This window comes from Carcharhinus amblyrhynchos, chromosome 14, assembly GCF_965287045.1.
Source record: "Carcharhinus amblyrhynchos chromosome 14, sCarAmb.v2.hapA, whole genome shotgun sequence".
Taxonomy (NCBI): Eukaryota; Metazoa; Chordata; class Chondrichthyes; order Carcharhiniformes; family Carcharhinidae; genus Carcharhinus; species Carcharhinus amblyrhynchos.
In genome coordinates this window covers 779,941-804,840 of record NC_137337.1, presented here as the reverse complement: position 1 = coordinate 804,840, position 24,900 = coordinate 779,941, and the positions used below count along the sequence as shown (strand labels likewise).

The window sequence follows — 24,900 nt, the reverse complement described above, 5'->3', positions numbered from 1 at the left end:
AGGATTAGGGTTAGGTTTAGGGTTAGGGCTGGGTTTATGGCTAGGGCAGGGTTAGGGTTATGGTTGGGAGGGTTAGGGTTGGGTTTTGGGTTAGGGTTGGGTTTATGGTCCGGGTTGGGTTTATGGTCCGGGTTGGGTTTATGGTCCGGGTTGGGTTTATTGTCAGCGTTGGGTTTATTGTCAGCGTTGGGTTTATTGTCAGCGTTGGGTTTATTGTCAGCGTTGGGTTTACGGTCAGGGTTGGGTTTACGGTCAGGGTTGGGTTTAGGGTCAGGGTTAGGTTTAGGGTCAGGGTTGGGTTTGAGGTCAGAGTTGGGTTTGAGGTCAGAGTTGGGTTTGAGGTCAGAGTTGGGTTTGAGGTCAGAGTTGGGTTTAGGGTTGGTGTTGGTTTTATGTTTAGGGTTGGCTGTGTGGTTAGGGTTGTGATTAGGAGTTAGGGATGGGTTTATGGTTAGGGTTGAGTTTATGTTTTGGGTAGGGGCTAAGTTTGGGTTCAGGTTCAGTGCTGGCTTTCGGTTTAGTGTTGGTTTTATGGTTAGTGTTGGGTTTATGTTTAGTGTTGGGTTTATGGGTGGGGATTAATTTTGGTTTTATGTTTAGGGCTAAGTTTGGATATATGGTTAGGGTTGAGTTTATGCTTGGAATTAAGATTAGGTTTGAAGTTTTGGGTTAGGGTTTAATATTAGGATTTGGAGTAGGGTTGGCTTTAGGGTTAGAGGCAGGGGGTAGGTTTAGGCATGTCACTACACCATTTTCCCATTTACTGCAGCCTGTTCTCACAACTCCACTGATTGCCATCAGTTCAGTTGGCTTTCACTGTATTGTCTTCAGTGTTTAAGTCTTTATTCTGTCATACAATGATCAGGAAATTCACCCTGACTTTTTGATCAAATGAAAAACTGCAGAATTTTAGCTTGTATCTCAAGAGATAGTAATTATCTCTTAATGAGACTGGCTTTCAATTCAGTGACAGTTATGCGTTTTAATTCCTTTAATTGTTTTCATGTTGAGCCAGTACCTTAGATGATGTTCAAATGTTTTAAAAATTGGAAGAAGCAAAGTGTAGTTATTGTAATCCTTTGTGACTGTGTTATCTAATAAAGGTGTTCCACTGACAGAGCATGTCCCATTGATAGTGTCTGCTGTGGCTGTTACTGTGTTGCTCCAATGGCTTGTCTTGAATAATGTGGAGTGCGGATGAGCTTAACTTTGACTATTCCTCAGCGACAGGGCTATCTCATGACATTAGCACTTTATGTTTAAAAGAAAGTAGCAGTTAATGTATACATCACACACCCAATTTAGATGATTAAAAAGGAGAGAATTTTATGAAAAAATTCTAAGAATCCAGCTAGTTGAAAATGGGATGATGTGGAGATGCCGGTATTGGACTGGGGTGGTACAGTAAGAAGTCTCACAACACCAGGTTAAAGTCTAACAGGTTTAGTTGGTAGCACGAGTTTTCGGAGCGCTGCTCCTGAGTGCTCACCTGATGAAGGGGCAGTGCTCTGAAAGCTCATGCTACCAAATAAATCTGAGGTTTTAACCTGATGTTGAGACTTTTACTGTGAAAATAGGAGAGTTTCAGATCCATTTTTTGGGAGAGTTTTTACTCCCCACCTTATGCATTTAGTGCTTGGAAAAATGGGCTAGACTGTTTCTAGCAACTAGAGGCAATGGGTGAGGTTTAATTCACTAGCCAGCCTGATCATTCAGTAGAGGGAGCTATTCCACATGCGCAGATCTCTGTGGCTGCATATTTACAATTCCAACAGCAGAGGCCTGCCAGAGAGAAAGAGAGACCTGTCATGCCTCTGCTTTGCAGGCAGTTTTGCCCCTCTCTGCAATTGTGGGGGCCCACAGCCGACATCTACCCTTTTGCACCGTGTAAGAACTTTTTAAGTTTCAATGAGATCAGCTTCTCATTCTTTGAAACACTATAGAATATCAACCCAAAAATAGCCCCCATCCCCCACTGTCTAGCCCGAATCTGCCCACCCACCCCTCCACCGATCACAGGCAGAGCGTTGGCGAGCATCCCCCTCACTCCCCAGTTGTGCCACCCTGGCCTGGCCTCACCCCCTCCAACCCCATTTCCCCATCGGCCCTGCCCACTTCAGGTCTGGTGGTCATTGCCAGGATGCCAGGCTGACACTGCCCAAGAGGTACCTCCCTTGCCATCCGCCTCCCCAATGGCTTCAATGGCCTCCTGTTCTACCAGTGTTCCCATTCATTGGAAGCAGGTGTTTTCCTCACTGCGGAGAACTTTCCCGGTGAGGCCATGAAGCCAAATGAACCTGGATGATTGATCACCAAGCTTGCTAAACGCATGCAAAACATTATTTAAATACATTTAAATAATTTACTCGGTCACTTGCTGGAAATGAGCAAGAGGCTGACCGCACCAGAAATTCAGTACCAGTAAGATCGTGAGAGCTGAGAAATCGGGCATGGTCCTGATTTCTTGCCTCTTGCACAGTTTTACTGGATCGCACTGCCCATTACTGGGCAGGTGAGCTGGTAAAATCACAGCTGAAATGTCTGACATCTGAAGTCTTGTATATGTAATACATTTCTGTACCAAATAATATGGATTCAGGCCTGCTGATTCCAAAGCTCCATTTAAACCACAGACTTTCACAGCACAGATGCCTAATACAGCTCTTTAGCCCCATTCCTTCCCCTTGCCGACACCTGTTCGTTTCAAGTATTTATCCATTTCCCTTTCAAAAGTTATATAAATTCTGTTATTGTTAGTGTTTCTAGTTTCATGCTATCTGTGTCCACTCAATGGCCAGTGAAATACTGATTTTACTGTATCAAAAAGCTTTAGAATTTTGAAGATCTTTATCAGATCCACCCTTAACTTCTTCACACTAAGAAAAAGAGCCTCAGTTTCTTCTGGTCTCCCTTTCTATAGAATCATGGTTGTTGAGTTATTTAGGAAGTATATATATTAAACATCACAGCAATTAAATGGTGGAGATGTTTGAATCAGAGATAGAATTATAACCCTGGGGAGGAATCTGCTACAGTTTCAATACTGGAACCTTCTCTACCATCCACAATGAAACTCGGAGAATAGAGCACCACATAATTCAAAGTATTGGAGGAAGTTGAAGGTAAAAATACGTCAGTATCAGAGCAATGGAAGAACTAATAAAAGGATAACTGAGCATTGTTAAACAAAACCTGTTCACCTAAATGAATGGAGCTGCAAGACTCTGTTTCCAGAACATTCAAATCTCTTGAGGATTTTGAAGTTAGCAGGGCAAACTGGCTGAGACTCAAAGTGCATCTGGAATAGATCTTACACAAAAATCTCATAATTTTTGGCTGATGATTTAAAGAAAGTAGGCTCCAAAGATGCTTGTATGTGGCTAGCTTGCTGGGAAAAGAGGCAGATCAGGAGCATGGGGAGAAGGAGAGATTGTACAGATAGAGAGACTGAGGACATAGGTGTCAGAGACAATGGGGATGGGGAGAAGAAATGGGAACAAAAGAGGAAGGAGAATTGGTGAAAGGAGTGAAGGATAGAGAGTGGATTGGGTGGGTACAAGGAATGGGGAGGTAAAATGAGAAATGGAAGGGTTGTAAAGTGAGTTGGGGAACTGGGAAGACAGAGGGGGGGTTTCTGCCAACCTCCCCCCACTTCCGCTTTCTTGTTGATGGGTGGCTCACAATTGGCCACTGGCAAGATCTTATGGTCCTGCTGAGATCTACAGCATTTTGTATGGCTCACACCCTCTTCCACTGGTGAACCTGCTGCGAGGGGTCACCAACAGCAGGACTGGAAGATCTCAATGGTGGGAAGGGCTGGAAAAGTGTGGAAGTTGTGGGGAGGGAGGAGATGTGTAGTTAATGGTGGATGGAGGACACATGAATGAAGAAGAGGGGAACATGGAGTGAATGAATTTAGAGGCAGAATGAGAACCGGGCAGGAGAACAGGCAATGGGAATAATTGGGGAAATTGGGAACGATTGGGAGGAAGGGGAGGGTAGGAGAAGATAAGGGAGTGGAGGGAGATGGAGTTGGGGAAGGGTGACTTGGAAGGGAGTAGGGAGTGTGAGTGCATGGTAGAGTTTGAAGGAGGAAAGGCGTTAATGGGAGGTGTCAAGAGGTTCACTGGTACACATCCAGTTTTTTTTATTTTTAAGCTGATTTGCCTGTGCTGATATTGTTTTAGATTCCCAGTTCCAACTGCAACATTGCATTAATTTCCAATTACTGAAATTGGTGAACAGTAATTGTGAAAAGGCACTTAAATGTTTTCATTAACTATAAAAATATGTTTTTACGTGGAAATTATGCCAACGAGTGCCTCCCATATTCAGTGGTTCTTCTACAAATGCAATCACGCTTCAAAGCATCTGATTTTTTTTGAAGAAATGCGAATTAAAGGATTCAGACAAATAGGTGTGTCAATTTATTTCTACACCTCATGGATAACCTTAGAGCCCATCACAATGTTACTGAACCTCGTTTTATTTTGTTTCTTCTGTAGTATGGGAATATCTGTTTTCACAATGAATCATTATGTGCCCACTATTGGGTTAAATAAAGTCCTTTTACTTTATTTTTTCATAGGATGTAGTTGGCTGGGCCAGCATTTATTGCTGATCCCTAGTTGCCCTTCAGAAGGTGGTGTGAGCTGCCTTCTTGAACCGCTGCAGTCCCTGAGATGTTGTGCACTCAGAGTGCTGTTCGGGAGGGAATTCCAGTGTTTTGACCTAATGAGAGTGAAGGAATGGTGATATATTTCCAAGTTAAAATGGTGAGATGGTGAGTGACAGGCACATGGAATCACCACCATCCAGGTATGGGTATTCCCATGTGTCTGCTGCCCTCGTTCTTCCAGATGATAGAGGTTGTGGGTTTGGAAGGTGCTGTCAAAGGAGCCTTGGTGAGTGTGCATCAGTGGTGGAGGGAGTGAATGTTCAAGCGGTGGATGGGGTGCCAATCAAGTGAGCTGCTTTGTCCTAGCATATGTCAAACCTCTTTGAGAGGTTTAAGCTGTACTCATCCAGGCAAGTGAAGAGTACTCACTCACACCCCTTACCTGTATCTTGTAAATGGTGGACAGGCTTTGGGGAGTCAGGAAGTGGGTTACTTGTTGCAAGATATATATATATATATACACATAAATATGGCAAGTCCAGTTCAGTTTCTGATCAATGGAAACCCCCCCCAAAGATGTTGATAGTGGGGAATTCTTTAGTGGTAATGCCAGTGCTTATCAAGGTGCGACGGTTAAATTCTCTCATGTTGAAGGTGGTCATTGCCTAATAGCTGTGTGGCTTGAATGTTATTAGCCACTTGTCATTCCAAGCCTGAATATTGTCCAATTCTTACCTGGATGAATGCAGCTACTGACACTATTTGATGCAAAGCAGTCCACTTGATTGGCACTCCATCTACAAACATTCATTTTCTCAACTACTGACGGACAGTAGCAGCAATGCGTACAATCTACAAGATACACTGCAGCAACTCACCAAGGCTCCTCCAACTGCACCTTCCAAACCTGCAACTCATAGAACCCAGAAGGACAAGGAAAGCAGATACAAGGGAACACCACCACCTGGGAGTTCCCATCCAAACCACCTACCATCCTGACTTGGAAATATATCGCTCTTCTGTGATTGTTCTGACTCTACAAGGAGTCAGAATCCGGTAACTCCCTCCCTAACAGCAATATGGATACACCCACATCTCAGAAACTGCAGTGGTTCAAGGTGGTGGCTCACTACCATCTTTTCAATGGCAATTAGGGATGGGCAATAAACACTGGCCTATCTAGCAATGTTCACATCCTGTAAACAAGTAAGAAAAATGTTTGCTCTTTGATCATTCTTTGTCTTTAGTTCTGTGATAGGCAAATAAACCTGATTGATTTATTAAACATTTTGTAATGTTGATGGTGTACACGGATCTTTTCACTGTAAAACAGTTACTCTGTACTTCAGTTGAATTGAGATCATCTTACTTTTGATACAATCCTTCTATTAATTTTTAAGTGTTTTAATTGAAGCCAGTATCCCCTAGATGATGATGAACAATTAGCAAGAAGAGTTATTGTGTCCAGGAATGTTAAGTAATTGGATTAACTTATAATACTTTGCCATCATCAGTCTATGGTTCAACTCCCTAAACCATGAATAATTGACAGTTTAATTTCTTCAGTACCCATTTACTAAATGAAATATTCAAATAATATTCAAGTTAATAATTCTGAAAACTATTTCTCCTCCCTAAAGGTGCTATGTTGTGCTGCAGTCCCCCAGGCACCAGCCAGTCACAGGTTCCTTCATCCATTCCTTTATCTGCTGGACTGAGAGTGTCAGCATCATGTTTAGCAGTGGTTAGGGAAAAGCACATATCTCTTAGATAATCCATACCCTCTCCTCCACTAATACCCAAACTTGTACCTTTGAGTCGGTATCAATGGATCTTTAGTCCTATCCCTGCACTCCACCCCAACCCCCCCATTCCCCCCAACCCCCCAATCTCAGTTGAGATCAGCTAATGCAATCCAAAGTAGGATTGTGTTTGGGGACTTCCTAGCTGGGCCACAGTTGAGCCTCATACATACACAAGATGAGCTATCAGCACTGTTTCTGAGCTGGACCGTTCTGGTTTTCTCCCAAATTGGTAGAGCATTTGCCCAATGAGCCTAACTCAAAAAGTTTTTACTGTGATTGCTTCTGCTTTAGTTTTATTGCACACCATTTCAGATGTGCTGTTTTTAATGTTAATTTATTAGATTCATTTTGAGAGTAATTTGAGTTGATGCTCAACTTTACACTAATGTTAACAATTGGAATTTTAACATTACGGAGGTTGCAACGCACCATTAAAGATGGTAAATAAAATGAACATCTGCTTCATTGTGTATTATATCTATTGCTCAAATCTTCTTATGTAACAGGATATCTGTTAATATTTCTGAATATTAATGCTTAGTTTTTGAGCGTTTAATGCACCCTCTGTTCAACAGGACTGGCAGCATCATTATCCCGTGGCATCTGTAATCAGTGATGACGATGCAAACAGGCTGCAACCTGGTTGCTGAGCAATCGCTTCTCGGCCTTTTTGGCTAAGATCAAGTGTGGTATCGACATGCTGTGCTTGGTTGAAGTCATTAGGTTACATGTTAGCTTCATTTGAAGTAATTTTTAAAAGCAGCATCTCGGCCTTTTGGCTAAGATGCAATTGAGATCAAGCCTTGGAGGAGGAGCTATACCGACTCCAATCAGCTTGGATCATGTAGATCAAGCCCAAGACAGGAGGTGAGAGCCCTGTCTTGTCAGCTTGGATCAAGAATGTCTCAACTTGTTGAGACTCTGAATTGGACTTGATTGGATTGAATTGGAATAAAAACAAAAAAAAACTCAGCAGAACTTGCTGAATCTGGTGGGGGTTGGCAGAACACTGGCTGCAATGGTGTGAGGAGGGGCTGGTAGGCATTGTGGACAGTGATAACTGACATTCATTCCCTTGTGCAGGAAACTGCCAAATAAAGCAGGATATATACCACATGGTCACTCTGCTGTGGGATGACCACTCAATATAGACTGATCACTTCTCGTTGTGACAAGAGTTGATCACTTGCTGTGATGAGGAATGGCAGCTTGCTAACTCTGCTGGGAACTGCTCGATGACTTTGCCTTCTTAGGCCTCCCTTTCTTTCCCTTTCAACTCCACCTTTTTGCTGAGACCAGATGGGCAGAGATTCCTCCAGCCTGGCCTTTGCAGTGTTTCTTGTGGTTAATGACTGTGGTAGTAGTCCCACCCCCCTGGGACTTAGTGTAACATAGATTATTCTTTTTTGTTAGAACAGTTCCATCCATTTTGTAACTGGGTGCTAGAAGGACCACAGAGCGGCCTGATTTGACTTCCTCGATTTTTCCCTCCTCTTCACTCGGTGCTCTTGTCTTTGGTGGTCCAGCTGAGATCAGGAATTCAACATGTGGAGAATCACAGAGCACGACCTGTATCCACTATCCCTTGAAGCAGCCATTGGTACATCGCCAGGCAGCCAAATGTTTCCATGTAACAAAACTGTGCTGATGCTGTTAACAACTTGTTCAGGGATTTCCTTCAAAAAGCTGAGTCCAAGATCTCAGCCACCATTTCTGAATGTGCTGCCCCAGATATTAAACACAAGCATCTCCTGTTCTGCTCAACCAGGCAGGAACTGTTGGCTGCATGAAGTCAGAATGGAGAGAAGCAGAGCTTTGTGTGCTAGACCGGCTGTGCAAAATGAATGTGCTTCTTTTAACTGTTGTGTGTGGTGTAGGGTAGTTTGTGTGGCTAATGTCAGCTGAGGATGTCTGCTTTAATGTTCATTCACTTGATGATAATATTGCTGATGGAATAAAACTGAATGAGGGGAAATTTCCAGGGGTAATTGCCATCACTGATGGATATTGCAGAAGGAGACAAGGAAACTCAACTGCAGTTTATGTTTGAGGTTAATAACATTAACTGGTCATTTGATGAAGCAGATCACTTCATGCTGAGTGCTCCATGCTCTGTATCTCCTGCCTCAAATAAGTTTTATAGGAAACCTACAGATAAAGATAAACCTACAAAAATCTAGTGAGAATGGGTGAGCATGTATCCATCAGTGAAGTCTGCTACCTGTGGAAAATGATACAAGTTCATTGATATTAACACACTTGTTAAATATGGTTAGCCAGTGCAACAGCAATGCTCTTAAACTGCTTCTCTTTTACTTCTTCTCTTAGACAGACCACATTGGTCGTTTATTTCTTGGCCTTCGCAGGAATGGTGGCCTTTACATTCACACTTAACCTGGGTCACCTATGGGTCGTCTTTCTGACTGCTGGGATATTAGGGTAAGTAGCAGCATTGTCTTTATTCTGCTGGATTATAGATTCATGGAACAGATTTGAGGTGTTTGAAAATGGTTAAGACAAGTTAAGAAGGTGACAGCCTTGATTTTATTATTGGAGAAATAGAGTACAAAATCAGGAAAGTTTTTTTTAATCGATATAAATGTCTGTTTGATCCCCAGCTGGAGTTTTGCATTCAATTCTGGGTTCCACACTTTAGAAAGATTTTGTAGCCTTGGAGAGAGTGCAGAGGAGACATCACAGAATGATACCAGAAATGAAGGAGTGTGGTTGTGTGAAGAGATTAGAGAAGCCAGGGTTGTTTACTTTAGAGTTGAGAAGGTTAATGCAATATTTTTTTCAAAATCATGAATGGTTATGATTGGATAAATAAGAGAAAACTGTTTCCAGAAGGACACCGATTTAAAGTACTTAATCAGAGAAACCATACAGTGGAGGAGGCTATTCAGCCCATTAAGTCAACACTGTCTGTTTCTTACCCAGGTCTTCTGCCCCACCCTTTCCCTGTAACCCCACACATTTCCCATGGCTAATCCATCTAACCTACACATCTTAATTAAGACACTAAGGGACAATTTAACATGGCCAATTATCTGATCCGCACATCTTTGGACTGTGGGAGGAAACCAGACCAAACCCATACAAACAGCAGAAAGTGCAAATCCCATACAGACAGTCATCCAAGGCCGGAATTGAACCCGGGATCCTGGTGCTGTGAGACAGCAGTGCTAACCACTGTGCCACCTTTCGTGGTAAGCTCCACCAAGGTGGTGGGGGGATTGAAGTTTCTTTTTCCTGCTAAATCTGTTAGAAGAGTCTATGGAATCCTGATGTGAACAAAAATGAACCAAACCTCAGGTGGAATAACATTGGAGTAGCAGTCTTTGTTGTTTTTCATTCTTCTCTCTAATTGGTGAAGGTTCATACATGGATTCTACCATAGGGTACCAGAGGATAGATAAAAGAGTAAAAGTAAAAAGTTTATTTATTAGTCACAAGTAAGGCTTACATTAACACTGCAATGATGTTACTGTGAAATTCCCAAAGTCACCACACTCTGGTGCCTATTCGGGTCACTGCACCTAACCAGCATCAGCTGCACTGTGGATTCATGGTTAAAGAATTTTCAGTGTGTTTTTTGGCCTTAGCGGCTGGCATTGATATCCATAAGAAGAGCGACAATCTGTGAGTGGAGGGGACTTTGTCCATTTGACCATAGTTTATAGAAGCCACGTTGACTTCAGCTGGTCACGCTGGTCAGCATCATGGATCTCTCAGGTTTGCTGTTCCCAACACATGTCCTTTATCTTCCAGATTTCTCCTTGGATGTCAGCTTTGAGCTGTTGCAATGTTATCTTCTTGACTTGTGACCTTGGGTTTTCTGCTGGTCAATGAAGGCTGTTTGTTTTTGATCCTACAGATCACATATTTCAGTATTATTTTCACCAAGACAGTCCTAAAGTTAAAGTTTATTCCCTACTTGCCACATCCTGCGCCTGTCCTAACACACCTAACCTGTCCGGGTGACAACAGTGCTTGATACCAATGGCCTGGACACAGGACCCTGCTGCAGTGACTTTATTTGATCTCACTGTTCTGGAATTGAGTTGGAGATGTGAAGAATTTCAGATTGGTTATAAGCTACAATTAAGATTCCTATCTTTATTTGGGCTATTTTAGGACTGAGACATCGATCTTCTTCCTCTTGGACCTTTGGGTCTTGCAATGTCTTGATGCTTGGTGGATGTTCATCACCGATCGAACAAGTTTATGACCTGTCTAGGAGACATCAGTCCCTTGCATGGTTTGGGTGATACAGGCACCACTTAGATTGTTGACTTAAGCAATGATGTAATCCAGGAGGAGCAAGTGCTTTGATCTAGGATGTCTTCATGTGATCTTATATTTGTCAATCTGGTGGAAGAGGGTATTTGTTATAATGAATCCATGCTGATCACAGGAGGAGGCCATTTATATTGGCTTTTCCCAGCCTGCTTTTCCCAATGGTCTGCTCCAGATGTTGCTTAATCCTGGCATCAAAGTCCCCAGAAGGATGTTTCTTTTAGGATGGCAATGAGGACTTCATCAAGGTCAGAATAGAACGTTCCCTTCACACGTTCATTGGAGTAAAAGGTTGGGGGATACGCGGTGATGATGGAGCCACTTTGGTTACAGCTGAGCTCTAGGTTAAGGGTCATGACTCTTTCATTTATGGAATTGAGGAGTTTTGGCAGTGCATCCAAGATCATGTTCCAGATTTCAAATCAACTCCATGGACACGAGGGTCACTGTTAGCCTCTCCTTTCTGGTAGAAGGTTATCCCATGATTGTTCCTTCAGCTGCACTCCTGAGGAAGGTGTGTCCCCACTGAGGGTAATAATGTTAATTTAGAGTTTTGTTGGATCATGTGAGATGATTACAGATCTTCTTTCTAAATGGTCACTCAAGATTATCTCTTAGTCATCTAATATACATGCGAATCATCCTTAACAAAGTGTTTTTTGCCTCTTCAAAGTGTCATCTCTAACATTCTGTTTCAAGGCCTATTCCAGGACTTAAACACAAAATAGGTAAACACAGGCACTCCAGTGGCCAACTGAGTGAGGGTTTCTATGTCGGGGGCCAGTACTTAAGGAGAGTATCAGTGTTGGTGGGCCATACTGAGGAAGGGAAATAGTGTCAGGGGCAGTACTGAGAGAAAGTTTCAGTTCAGAGGGGCAGTACAGAGAGAGAGTGTAAGTGTCAGAGTAGGGTTTCCGTGTCGGAGGGACAGTACTGATGGAGGGTATCATATCAAAGGGGTAGTCCTGAGAAAGGGTATCAATGTCAGAGGGGCAGGCCAGAGGGAGGGTATCAGTGTCAGAGGGACAGTACAGAGGGAGGGTTTCAGTGTCAGAGGAGCACAGAAAGTAGGAGTGGAATATTCCCCCACAAACAGAAATCTCATCATGAAAGTCTGAGAGTTAAATTTAATTTATAAAAATTTGGAAATAAAAATCTAGCTTTAATAAAAGTGATAATGAAACTGTCAGATTGTTGTAGAAATAAAAACAAATGGGTTTGTTAATGTGCCTGCTGTCTTTACCTCCACATAATTGCATCTCTGGTGGTCTCGCGATTGGCTTTAAACTGTTTGAAGCAGCAGTTCAAAAAGGCAACTCAGTTACACCTTTTGAAAGTAAAAATAAGAACATAAACAAAAAAAAGGTAGTAAACACCAGCCTTTCCAGTGATGCTGACATTCCAGGAATGTTTTTGTTCACCAAGTTCATTGTGTGATAGTTGTTAGCTAAATTTACTGTTGTTTCTCAAGTTATCACTTCTCCCTTCCTGTTTCATTTTTAGTTTCTTTATGACGGGTTACCTGCCACTTGGTTTTGAGTTTGGTGCTGAACTTACATACCCTGAGTCTGAGGGAACGTCTTCAGGTCTGCTTAATGAATCTGCACAGGTAAATAAACATTTAGAACATAACATAAGAACATAAGAAATAGGAGCAGGAGTAGGCCATCTAGCCCTTCGAGCCTGCCCTGCCATTCAATAAGATCATGGCTGATCTGTCATGGCTCAGTTCCACATTCCCGCCCTCTCCCCATAACCCTTAATCCCCTCGCTTATCAAAAACCCATCAACCCGCGTCTTAAACATATTTAGCGAGGTAGCCTCCACCACTTCAACAGGCAGAGAATTCCAGAGATTCACCACCCTTTGAGTGAAGAAGTTCTTCCTCAACTCCGTTCTAAACCGCCCCCCCTTTATCTTGAGGCTGTGCCCCCTAATCCTACTGTCCTTTCTGAGTGGGAAGAGTCTTTCCACCTCTATCCTATCCATCCCATTAATCATCTTATACGTCTCAATGAGGTCTCCCCTCATTCTTCTAAACTCTAACGAGTACAAGCCTAGTTTATTCAGCCTCTCCTCATAGCTCAACCCCCTCAACTCCGGCATCAGCCTAGTAAACCTCCTCTGCACTCCCTCCAAGGCCAAAATATCCTTGCGTAAGTACGGCGCCCAAAACTGCACACAGTACTCCAGCTGCGGCCTCACCAATGCCCTATACAGCCGCAGCAAGACCTCCCTACTTTTATATTCAATCCCCCTCGCTATGAAGGCCAGCATCCCATTTGCCTTCCTGACCACCTGCTGCACCTGCAGGCTGGGTTTTTGCGACTCATGCACAAGGACCCAGAGGTCCCTCTGCACCGTCGCCTGCTGCAGTTTTTCTCCACGTAAGTAATAATCCTTCCTACCATTATTCCTACCAAAGTGGACCACCTCACACTTGCCAACATTAAATTCCATTTGCCAGTTCCTGGCCCATTCGCCCAGCCTATCTAGATCCTTCTGCAGACTCTCCACACCCTCCGCACAATTTGCCATTCCACCAATCTTGGTGTCATCAGCAAATTTCGACACCATACACTCGGTTCCCTCCTCCAGATCATCTATATAAATGGTAAATAGCTGAGGCCCCAGCACCGACCCCTGGGGCACTCCACTAGTCACCATCCGCCAATCCGAATAGCACCCATTGACCCCCGCTCTCTGCCTCCTATTTGACAACCAATCCTCTATCCACGTTAACACCCTACCTCCAACTCCATGTCCCCTGACCTTCTGCAATAACCTCTTGTGAGGTACCTTGTCAAACGCCTTCTGAAAATCAAGAAAGACCACATCCACCGGTTCCCCTCTATCCACCGCCCTAGACACATCCTCATAGAACTCCAGTAAATTTGTCAGACACGACTTCCCTTTAACGAAACCGTGCTGCGTCTGCTCTATCAAGCAATTCCCCTCAAGATGCCTTGCTATTTCCTCCTTGATGACGGATTCTAACATTTTACCTACAATAGACGTTAAACTAACCGGCCTATAATTCTCTGCCTTTTGCCCGGCACCCTTCTTAAACAATGGCGTAACATTAGCCGTTATGAGTGAAGAAGTTCCTCCTCAACTCCGTTCTAAACCGCCCCCCCCTTTATCTTGAGCCTGTGCCCCCTAGTCCTACTATCCTTTCTGAGCGGGAAGAGCCTCTCCACCTCTATCCTATCCATCCCATTCATCATCTTATACGTCTCAATGAGATCTCCCCTCATTCTTCTAAACTCTAACGAGTACAAGCCTAGTTTATTCGGCCTCTCCTCATAGCTCAACCCCCTCAACTCCGGAATCAGCCTAGTAAACCTCCTCTGCACTCCCTCCAAGGCCAAAATATCCTTGCGTAAATACGGCGACTAAAACTGCACACACTACTCCAGCTGCGGCCTCACCAATGCCCTATACAGCCGCAGCAAGACCTCCCTACTTTTATATTCAATCCCCCTCGCTATGAAGGCCAGCATCCCATTCGCCTTCCTGACCACCTGCTGCACCTGCAGGCTGGGTTTTTGCGACTCATGCACAAGGACCCCAAGGTCCCTCTGCACCATCGCCTGCTGCAGTTTTTCGCCACGTAAGTAATAGTCCTTCCTACCATTATTCCTACCAAAGTGGACCACCTCGCACTTGCCAACATTAAATTCCATTTGCCAGTTCCTGGCCCATTCGCCCAGCCTATCTAGATCCTTCTGCAGACTCTCCACACCCTCCGCGCAATTTGCCATTCCACCAATCTTGGTGTCATCAGCAAATTTCGACACCATACACTCAGTTCCCTCCTCCAGATCATCTATATAAATGGTAAATAGCTGAGGCCCCAGCACCGACCCCTGGGGCACTCCACTAGTCACCAACCGCCAATCCGAATAGCACCCATTAACCACATCCATTCTGCTAATATCCAGTTGGTGGTGCACGTTGAGAAAAGGAGGCCACTCGGCTGCTCAAACCTGTTCCACCATTCAATAAGATCATAGCTGATTTGATTGTAACCGTAACCCCACATTCCTGCTGACCGCCAATAACCTTGCACCCCCTTGTTAATCATGAATCTATCTAGCTCTGTCTTAAAAATATTCAAAGATTCTATTTCCACTGCTTCTCTGCTCACTTGATAAAGGAGCAGTGCTCCAAAAGCTCGTGATTCCAAATAAACCTGATGTTGTGAGACTTCTTACTGTTCCTACCCCAGCTGAACGCCAGCATCTCTACATCATGACTGCCTTTTGAAGAAGTGTTCCAGAGACTCACCACCCCCAGAGAGAAAATATTTTGCCTCATCACTGTCTTAAATGGGCGACCCCTCATTTTGAACAGTGATTCCTAGTTGGGCGGTACGGTAGCACAGTAGTTAGCACTGCTGCTTCACAGCTCCAGGGACTTGGGTTTAATTCCTGGCTTGGGTCAATGTCTGTGTGGAGTTTGCACATTCTCCTTGAGTCTGCATGGGTTTCCTCCGGGTGCTCCGGTTTCCTCCCACAGTCCAAAGATGTGCGGGGTAGGTTGATTGGCCATGCTAAAATTGCCCTTAGTGTCCTGAGATGTGTAGGTTAGAGGGATTAGTGGGTATATATATAGGGATAGGGATAGGGTAGGCCCTGGGTGGGATTGCAGACTCGATGGGCCGAATGGCCTCTTTCTGTACTGTAGGGATTCTATGATTCTAGATTCTCCCACAAGAGGAAACATTTTCTCCACATCCACCCTGTCAAGACAACTCAGGATCTGATATATTTCAATCAAGTCACCTTAGTTTCCTAAACTCCAGCAGATACAAGCCTGCCCTGTCTAGCCTTTCCTCGATGTGGATGTGCCGGCATTGGACTGGGGTAAAGACAGTAAAAAGTCTGACAACACCAGGTTTTAGTCCAACTGATTTATTTGATAGTAAACGCACAAGCTTTCAGGTTAGTCTCTTCGTCAGGTGAATGGAGAGTTCTGGCCTCAGACAGAGCATATGAAGCACAGACAGTTTACAGATTACTGATCAGAATGCGAATCTTTACACCTAACCTGCTATTCAAGTCTTGAAGTGGCCGACAATGTGAGTGGAAGGAGCACTGATCACAGGTTAAAGAGATGTATATTGTCTCCAGACAGCACAGTGAGTGAGGTTTTGCAAACCCAGGCAAGTGTTGGGGGTTACAGATAGTGCGACATGAACCCAAGATCCTTGTTGAGACCGTCCTCATGTGTGTGGAACTTGGCTATCAGTCTCTGCTCAGTGACTCTGCGCTGTCGTGTGTCGTGAAGGCCGCCTTGGAGAATGCTTACCCGAAGGTCAGAGGCTGAATGCCCGTGACCACTGAAGTGTTCGCCAACAGGAAGGGAACAGTCTTGCCTGGTGATTGTCGAGCGATGTTCATTCATCCGTTGTCGTAGCGTCTGCACGGTCTCCCCAGTGTACCATGCTTCGGGACACCCTTTCTTGCAACGTATCAGGTAGACAATGTTGGCCGAGTTGCAAGATCTAATCAGTAATCTGTAAACTGTCTGTGCTTCATATGCTCTGTCTGAGGCCAGAACTCTCCATTCACCTGACGAAGGGACTAACCCGAAAGCTTGTGCGTTTACTATCAAATAAATTGGTTGGACTAAAACCTGGTGTTGTCAGACTTTTTACTAGCCTTTCCTCATAAGACAACCCATCCATTGTGATATTAATTTAGTAAATCTTCTCTGTAATGCTTTTAATGCATTTACATCTTTTCTTAAATACAGAGACCAGTACAGTACACAATACCAATTTTCTGTGCAACTGAGGCATAACGTCCTATTTTTGTAATCAATTTCCCACACAAAATGATAACAACTTTCCTAATTACTTGCTGTACCTGTATAACTAGCCTTTTGCGATTCATGCACTAGGACACCCAGATACCTCTGCACATAGAGCTCTGCAATCTCACCAATAATATACTGGTGGCATGGTGGCACAGTGGTTAGCACTGCTGCTTCATAGCACCAGGGACCTGGGTTTGATTCCTGGCTTGGGTCACTGTCTACGTGGAGTTTGCATGTTCTCCCCATGACTGCGTGGCTTCCCTCCAGGTGCTTGATTTCCTCCCACAGTCTGAAAGACATGCTGGTTAGGTGCATTGACCTGAACAGGTGCCAGAGTGTGGTGACTAGTGGAATTTCACAGTAACTTTATTGCAGTATTAATATAAGCTTTACTTATGACTAATAAATAAACTTTATATAGTTTTTTATTCTTCCTGCCAAAATGGACAACTTCACATTTGCCCATATTATACTCTATTTGCCAGTTTTTGCCCAATTACTTATCTATATCCCTTTGTGGCCTCATGATGCCCTATTCACAATTTACTTCCCTATCTTTGTGTCATCAACAAATTTAGCAACCATACCTTCATCCAAGTCATTTATATAAATTGTACAATGTTGAGACCTGCGCACTGATCCCTGTGCCACACCATTCATCACATCCTGCCAACCAGAAAGAGACCTATTAGTGCCAGTTTTCTGTTTCCTGTTAGCTAACCAATTCTGTATCCACTTTCTTTTGTCACCTTCCAGCTCTGTATAGGATTCATGCAGCACTGGGAGAGTGTTGGAATAGAGTATGTGTTTTCCTCCCTCTTTTCCCATTTAAGCTCTGTTCTCTGCCTATCCTTGATTTCTTTCTTGTTTCTTAATATTACAACAGAGTCAGAGGACTGTGTTTAATCGGTGGGAAGGCAGATCTGTGGATCTGGAAATTAGGCCACTCTGCCATTGACATGTCTGCTGGCAGCCAGCATGTCCTCACATTGTGAATGGTGGCGAGGTGTCCGGTGTGTCCTTTGTGGCTCAATTCAAGGCCTCAAATAGGCAATTAATGCTCAATTAAACCTCTCCTCTTAATGCCCTCTGATTGAACAAGCATCATGACAGGCCACCCGCCTGCTGCGTCCCTCGCCACCCAGGAGCTATACCGTCCTCCATGCCGCTGGCATGCTCGTCATGACTGATTTTTGTTCTTGAAAAACAGTAGTAAGTCCCGCTGGCGTGATGTCACACCGGCAGTCAGAACTCTCCATTCACCTGACAAAGGGACAAACCCAAAAGCTAGTGAGTTTACTATCAAATAAATCGGTTGGACTTAAACCTGGTGTTGTCAGACTTTTTACTGTGATGTCACACCAGCAGGGGGAAGCATTCACGGTGTCAGACACAACGGCATGAAACCTTTTAATAAGATTTAAATACATTTCAATTCACACTAATTGGATTCACACCCTTTTTGGACGTGAACTGATTACATCACTGGTGGGGAAGATCTCAAACCGAGAAACTGCCGACACAAACCCATCATTGTCCTCTCATGAGATTTAGTGGCATAATGGGATTTGCATCCACAGCAAACAGGCCCACTAAATCTTACCCGTAATGTTCAAGCTTTTAAAATCCAAGCTTGGTGTTTCCCTGTCAGTTTCTCAATTAATCTAATTGTTTCTTTTTTTCACCTATGGTTTATAACACTACAGTTGCAAATTGAACTTTTGGAAAAGTTCAATAATATCTGGGGCCAGTCTTTTTGATTTATATTCAAGGCTCCATGATCAAATGCAGCCTTAAATGATCCCCAAAAATTTACACATTTGAGAATATGTTACCAAAGAACTTAACTTTGTGTTTTTGGTTTTAGGTTTTTGGAATTACTTTTACCATTGCACAGGGTAAACTGATTGATCACTTTGGAACTGTGGCAGGAAACATTTTCATTTTTGTGTTTCTCTTTATTGGAACAATTATAACAGGTAAGATAATGGTGGTAAGGAAATCTTAACAATACACTCTGGAAATTATTGTCAGATCAGAGAAAGTCAATACGGTTTTATAAAAAGGAAATTATTAATCACCATCCTGGAAATTACCATTGAGCAGAAACTGAACTGGACCAATCTTATAAATACTGTGGCTACAACAGCAGCTTGAAGGTTGGGAATTCTGCAGAGAGGAACTCATCTCCTGAGCCACCAAAGCCTATTCACCATCTACAAGACACGAGTGAGGATTATAATGGAATACTCTCCTCTTGCCTGGATGAGTACAGCTCCAACAACACTCTGGCAGCTTGGTAACATGAGAACACCACCACCTGGAAGTTCTCCTCCAAGTCACTCACCATTCTGACTTGGAAATATATCACTGTTCCCTCACTGTCGCTGGGTCAAGGTCCTGGAATTTCCTCCCTAACACCACTGTGTGTGGACGTACACCACAGGGATTGCAGTGCTTCAAGAAGGCAGCTTATCACCATCTTTTCGAGGGACAATTAGGGATAGGGAATGAATAATAAATGAACTTCCCTTGAATTAATAATTTTTTTAAAAATCTGGTACAAAGCAATTCGTTTGATCCACCATTCAGTTCTGGTCAGACCCATTGTGAGCACTGTGTCAAGTTTTACTCAGATGCACCATGTCCAGTACTGACCACTGAGGCACAGGGAGCAATTCATGTTTCAAACAGGACCAGTGACTGAGTTATGTGAACAGATTGCTGAAACTTGGATTTCTCCATCAGGAGATTCTGACTTTGTTTAAGATAATACAAAAACATCTGTGGTGTGTAAATTGTTGGAAGGTATTTTGAGAGACAGGATCTACATGCATTTAGAGATACAAAGACTGATTAGGGACAGTCAACATGGCTTTGTGAGTGGAAAATCATGTCTCACAAACTTGATTGAGTTTTTTGAAGGGGTAACCAAGAAGGTAGATGAAGGCAGTGCAGTTGATGTTGTCTACATGGACTTTAGCAAGGCCTTTGACAAGGTACCACATGGTAGGTTGTTGCATAAAGTTAAATCTCACAGATCCACGGTGAGGTATCTAAACGGATACAAAATTGGCTTCCTGACAGAAGCCAGACAGTGGTTGTAGAGAGTTGTTTTTCAAACTGGAGGCCTGTGACCAGTGGTGTGCCTTGGGGATCAGTGCTGGGCCCACTTGTCATTTATGTTAATAATTTGGATGAGAATATAGGGGCATGGTTACTAAGTTTGCAGATGATACCAAGATTGGTGGCATGGTGGACAGTGAGGAAAGTTATGTCCAATTGCAGCGGGATCTTGATCAATTGGGCCAGTGGGCTGATGCATGACAGATATAGCTTAATTTAGACAAACGCGAGGTGATACATTTTGGTAGATTGAACCAGGGCAGGACTTACTCAGTTAACGGTAAGGCGTTGGGGAGAGTTGCAAAACAAAGAGATCTCGGGGTACATGTTCATGGCTGTTTGAAAATGGAGTCACAGGTGGACAGAGTGGTGAAGAAGGCATTCGGCATGCTTGGTTTCATTCGTCAGAACATTGAATACAGGAGAATACAGAAAAAGGACAGCATGGACAAGTTGAACTGAAGGGCCTGTTTCCATGCTGTAAAGACTTTATGATACTGCAGATGCTGGAAATCTGAAATAAAATCAGAAAATGATGTAAATACTCAACAGGTCTGGCAGTGTTACAGTCATAGAAGTTTACAGCATAGAAACAGGATCTTTCGGCTCAACTTGTCCATGCCGCCCTTTTTCTTTAAAAACCCCTAAGCTAATCCCAATTGCCCGCATTTGGCCCATATCCCTCTATATCCATCGTACCCATGTAACTATCTAAATGCTTTTCAAAAGATAAAATTGTACCCGCCTCTGCTACTACCTCTGGCAGCTTGTTCCAGACACTCACCACCCTCTGTGTGAAAAAATTGACCCACTGGACATTTTTGTATCTCTCCCCTCTCACCTTAAACCTGTGCCCTCTAGTTTTAGACTCTCCTACCTTTGGTAAAAGATATTGACTATCTACCTTCTCTGTGCCCCTCACTATTTTACAGACCTATATAAGGTCACACCTTAGCCTCCTACGTTCCAGAGGAAAAACATCCCAGTCTATTCAGCCTCTCCTTATAATTCAATCCATCAAGTCCCGATAGCATCCTAATAAATCTTTTCTGCACTCTTTCTAATTTAATAATATCTTTTCTATAATAGGGTGACCAGAATTGCACATAGTATTCCAAGTGTGGCCTTACCAATGTCTTGTACAACTTCAACAAGACGTCCCAATTCCTGTATTCAGCGTTCTGACTGATGAAACCAAGCATGCTGAATGCCTTCTTCACCCCTCTGTCCACCTGTGACTCCACTTTCAAGGAGCTATGAACATGTACCCCTAGATCTCTTTGCTCTGTAACTGTCCCCAACGCCCTACCATTAACTAAGTCCTGCCCTGGTTCAATCTACCAAAATGCATTGCCTGGCATTTGTCTAAATTAAACTCTGTCTGCCATTCATCAGTCCACTGGCCCAATTGATCAAGATCCTGCTGCAATTGGAGATAACCTTCCTCAGTGTCCACCATGCCACCAATCTTGTTGTCATCTGCAAGCTTACTAACCATGCCCCCTATATTCTCATCCAAATTATTAATATAAATGACAAATAACAGTGAGCCCACCACTAATCCCTGAGGCCCACCGCTGATCACAGGCCTCCAGTTTGAAAAACAACTCTCTACAACCACTGTCAAGAAGCCAATTTTGTATCCATTTAGATACCTCACCCTGGATCCCATGAGATTTAACTTTACACAACAACGTACCATGCAGTACCTTGTCAAAGGCCTTGCTAAAGTCCATGTAGACAATATCAACTGCACTGTCCTCATCTACCTTCTTGGTTACCCCTTCAAAAAACTCAATCAAATTTGTGAGGCATGATTTTCCACTCACAAAGCCATGCTGACTGTCCCTAATAAGTCCTTGCATCTCCAAATGCCTGTAGATCCTGTCTCTCAAAATACCTTCCAACAATTTACCCACTACAGATGTGAGGCTCACTGGCCTGTAGTGCCCAGACTTTTCCCTGCAGCCCTTTTTAAACATGTGCTACTCTCCAATCTTCAGGCATCTCACCTGTGACTATCGAAGATTCAAATATCTCAGCTAGGGGACCCGCAATTTCCTCCCTAGCCTCCCACAACATCCTGCAATGTACCTCATCAGGTCTACCTTGATGCAGTTTAAGACTTCCAGCACCTCCTTTATAATATGTACACTCCTCAAGACATCAATATTTATTTCCACAAGTTCTCTAACATCCATGCTTTTCTCAACAATAAATACTGATGAGAAGTATTCTTTTGGGATCTCACCCAGCTCTTGTGGATCTGCACATAGATTACTGTGTTGATCCTTACAAGGCCCTACTCTCTTCCTTGTTACTCTTTTGCCCTTTATGTATTTGGAGAAGCTCTTTGAATTCTTCTTTGCCTTACCTGCCAAAACAATTTTGTGTCCCCTTTTTGCCCTCCTGATTTCTCTCTTCACTCTATTCCTATACCCCTATACTTTCCAAGAGATTCACTTGATCCCAGCTGCCTATGCATGTTGTGTTAATGGCTAGGATTTCACTAGCCCCTGTCTGCTAATTATATTTAGTTGTATTAAAATGAAGTTCCTGTCCTTCTTGGATGGGAACCTCATTGCGTCTCTGACAGGGTGGGGTATTCTGAAAACGGGATCTTGTTGGGGAGTCTCGTTTATCAGCTCTTGTGGGACTTTGCGCCTACATTGAGCTTCGAGTGTTGTAGGATCTGCATTCATCCAGACAAGTAGGAAGTATTCCTTCACATTCCTGACTTGTACCTTACAGATGGTGGACATGCTTTTGGGAGTCAGGAGATGAGTTTCTTGCTACAGGATTCCTACTCTTTGACCTGCTCTGCAGGCCACAGTATTTATTTGGCTAGTCCAATTCAATTTCTGGTCAATGGTATCCCTGAGGATGTTAATAGTGGGAGATTTGTGATGGTAATGCTATTGAATGCCAAGATGAAATGGTTAGATTCTCTGCTGTCAGAGGTGGTCATTTCCTGGCACTTGTGTGTTGAAACAGTGACCAGACTTCAAAAGTTCTTAATTTGCTGAAAAACACCGAGGCATCCAATGTTCATGAAAGGCGCTATTTAAATTCCAGTCTTTTCTTTTTGTATATTACCTGCTACTCCCTTGCTGAAAAAAGGGACTTGTCAAAGCTTTTGGTCTAGCACTCATCACGATGCTTTGTAAGAATCCCAATATGAGGGAAAGCAACAATTTATACTGGAAGTGAAGTGAATGCTGATCGGTTGGCAAGTGGATGCTGATTGGCAGAGGCTTTGGGTAAGGATGACATTTCCTTTCCTAAAGGGCATTACTAAATCTGATGGAGTTTTCAAACAATGGTTTCATATCCATAGAGATTCATTTTCAATTCCAGATTTATTAACTGAGTTTAATTCCACCAGCTACTGCAGTGGGATTTGAACCCATGTCCCAGAGCATTGGCCTGGGCCTCTGGATTACTTGGCCAGTGACATTACCATGATGCCACCATCTCCCCTGAGTTCATGCATCAATCTTCCTCTCTATTTCTGAGTATCCATAAAAGTTCTGTCCTAAACTAACAACATTACGGGTTAGGGGATAGTATGGGAAAATGTCACCGAGGTATATTATCAGCCATTATCTAGTTGAATGACGGAGTGTGCTTGAGGGACTGAATGGCCAACTCCTGCTCCTGATTCCCACAATAACTCAATCCCTAGGTCCTCCAAACACTCCAGAGCTGTAATGGAAGTAACATTTACTCACAGTATCTCATCATTACACACCTCTTTTTCTCCTGAAAAGGTTTTAGCTAGGAATGCCAAATTCCCATCATAACTAAATGTACGACATAGTCTGTATTGGAGTACCTATGTCACATACTTCCATAGCAATTAATGCTTCTTATAACTCTCCAGCTTTGCTTTCACATAGATTGCACACAATCTTGACTCCAAACTTTCAAAATGTTTGATCTTAACCCTACATAAGGGAATTTGTATTCAGTGAATTAATCTTTTCTCTGATTTTCTGATATAGTTTCTTCTTTCCCTTTACAACAGTGATTTTATCTCTTACTACATCAGAACCTGATTTTTTTGCCTGTCTTCTAGAATTACCTAGATCTGGATTTTGTTGTCAATGGTGAAGTGACAATACTCACCGCTGACCTCAAAGAAAACCGTCCGCAAAGATCTAATAATCTCTGTGGCATGGATTTCACCATTCCCAACATTAGAATTTGGCACCAAGTCAGGGGAATTTCCAAGCATCCAACAGTGATTTCATCGAGCAGGGTAAGCAGTCAATCAAATTGAAGTACTGTCACAGACAGCAAGCCCGGAAATAAAATGCACTGATTATCCTTCCATTTTTTCAGAGAGTGAAATAAATGATTGCAGCATTAGAAGCTGAAGAATGGAAAGAATTGACATGGCATACACACAAAGTTAGTTTCCTACAGCCAGATAGGTTCTTTATCAATCCTTAAGTGTGTCCTTAAGAACCCAGCTACACTGCAACAATGAGGTGTTACATTTTTGGGGATATTAACAGTAATATTACAGTATAAAAAACCAAGTTCTCGCCAGTTGTTTTCTAATTGATTACATTCTGTGGGGAATTTGACCACACATCCTATGGAAAAGATGGAGTCACTGACAGCAGTTCAGTTACATAAATGTGGATTTCAGAAGTTGTTGTTGGTGTTAAAGGAGTATGATGGTGACCCTGAGTTTCACTGTCAGTAACACACAAAATCTGGTTCATAGAATCTGTAGCATGCAGCAGATCATTCAGTCCAACTGCTCTTTGCTGGTGTTTAACTTTACATTAGCCACTCTAATGGTGATTCCCTCTGCCCTCCTGCCTCATGTATGCTTCAAATATCTGCTTCAGCTACTCCATGTTTCACATTTTCTGTAAAGTGATAGTGACTGTTGTAATGAAACTCTCCCCAGTATGGGGCCTAATGTTGCCTCCCATCAGTCTAAACCCTTCAGCCTCCTAATGCCCCATTTCCTGATCTCATTAAAAGTCATTTTTCAGATTTACTTTTTGCCTGTGTATAAACACATATGCTTCCACAACAAGGGTTAAAGCTGGTCCCCTGCTACCTCGTTGATGGGAACAGAGGCCTTGAGGCTACCTCCCCAAGAGGTCAGGAGCAGGGAGGTACCCCTTGGGCAGTAGCACCCTGGCACTGCCCACCAGGCACCTGACACTGTCCACTGGGAAATGCCAAGGGGACAGGGCCTACTGGGAT

General features: G+C 43.3%; 2 protein-coding genes and 1 non-coding gene across 8 annotated transcripts in view; 2 read left to right on the top strand and 1 right to left on the bottom strand.

Moving 5' to 3' along the window:
* Positions 1-24,900, top strand: part of flvcr2a (FLVCR choline and putative heme transporter 2a) — a 118,505-nt gene that overhangs the window by 75,398 nt on the left and 18,207 nt on the right. For both annotated transcript variants that reach the window (XM_080202124.1, XM_080202123.1), the window contains exons 6-8: positions 8,752-8,862; positions 12,226-12,331; positions 18,413-18,524. In XM_080202124.1, coding sequence (XP_080058250.1) covers positions 8,752-8,862; positions 12,226-12,331; positions 18,413-18,524 — 329 coding nt within the window. The remainder of the gene's footprint in view (positions 1-8,751; positions 8,863-12,225; positions 12,332-18,412; positions 18,525-24,900) is intronic.
* On the top strand, positions 7,077-7,269 carry LOC145352848 (U2 spliceosomal RNA). The gene has a single exon (XR_013888609.1). It is a non-coding gene; the product is annotated as a U2 spliceosomal RNA (small nuclear RNA).
* erg28 (ergosterol biosynthesis 28 homolog) overlaps positions 18,531-24,900 on the bottom strand; it is a 38,453-nt gene continuing 32,083 nt past the window's right edge. For all 5 annotated transcript variants that reach the window (XM_080202126.1, XM_080202127.1, XM_080202129.1 and 2 more), the window contains exon 5: positions 18,531-20,185. In XM_080202126.1, the coding sequence (XP_080058252.1) occupies positions 20,076-20,185 (110 nt within the window). In that variant the 3' untranslated portion in view covers positions 18,531-20,075. The remainder of the gene's footprint in view (positions 20,186-24,900) is intronic.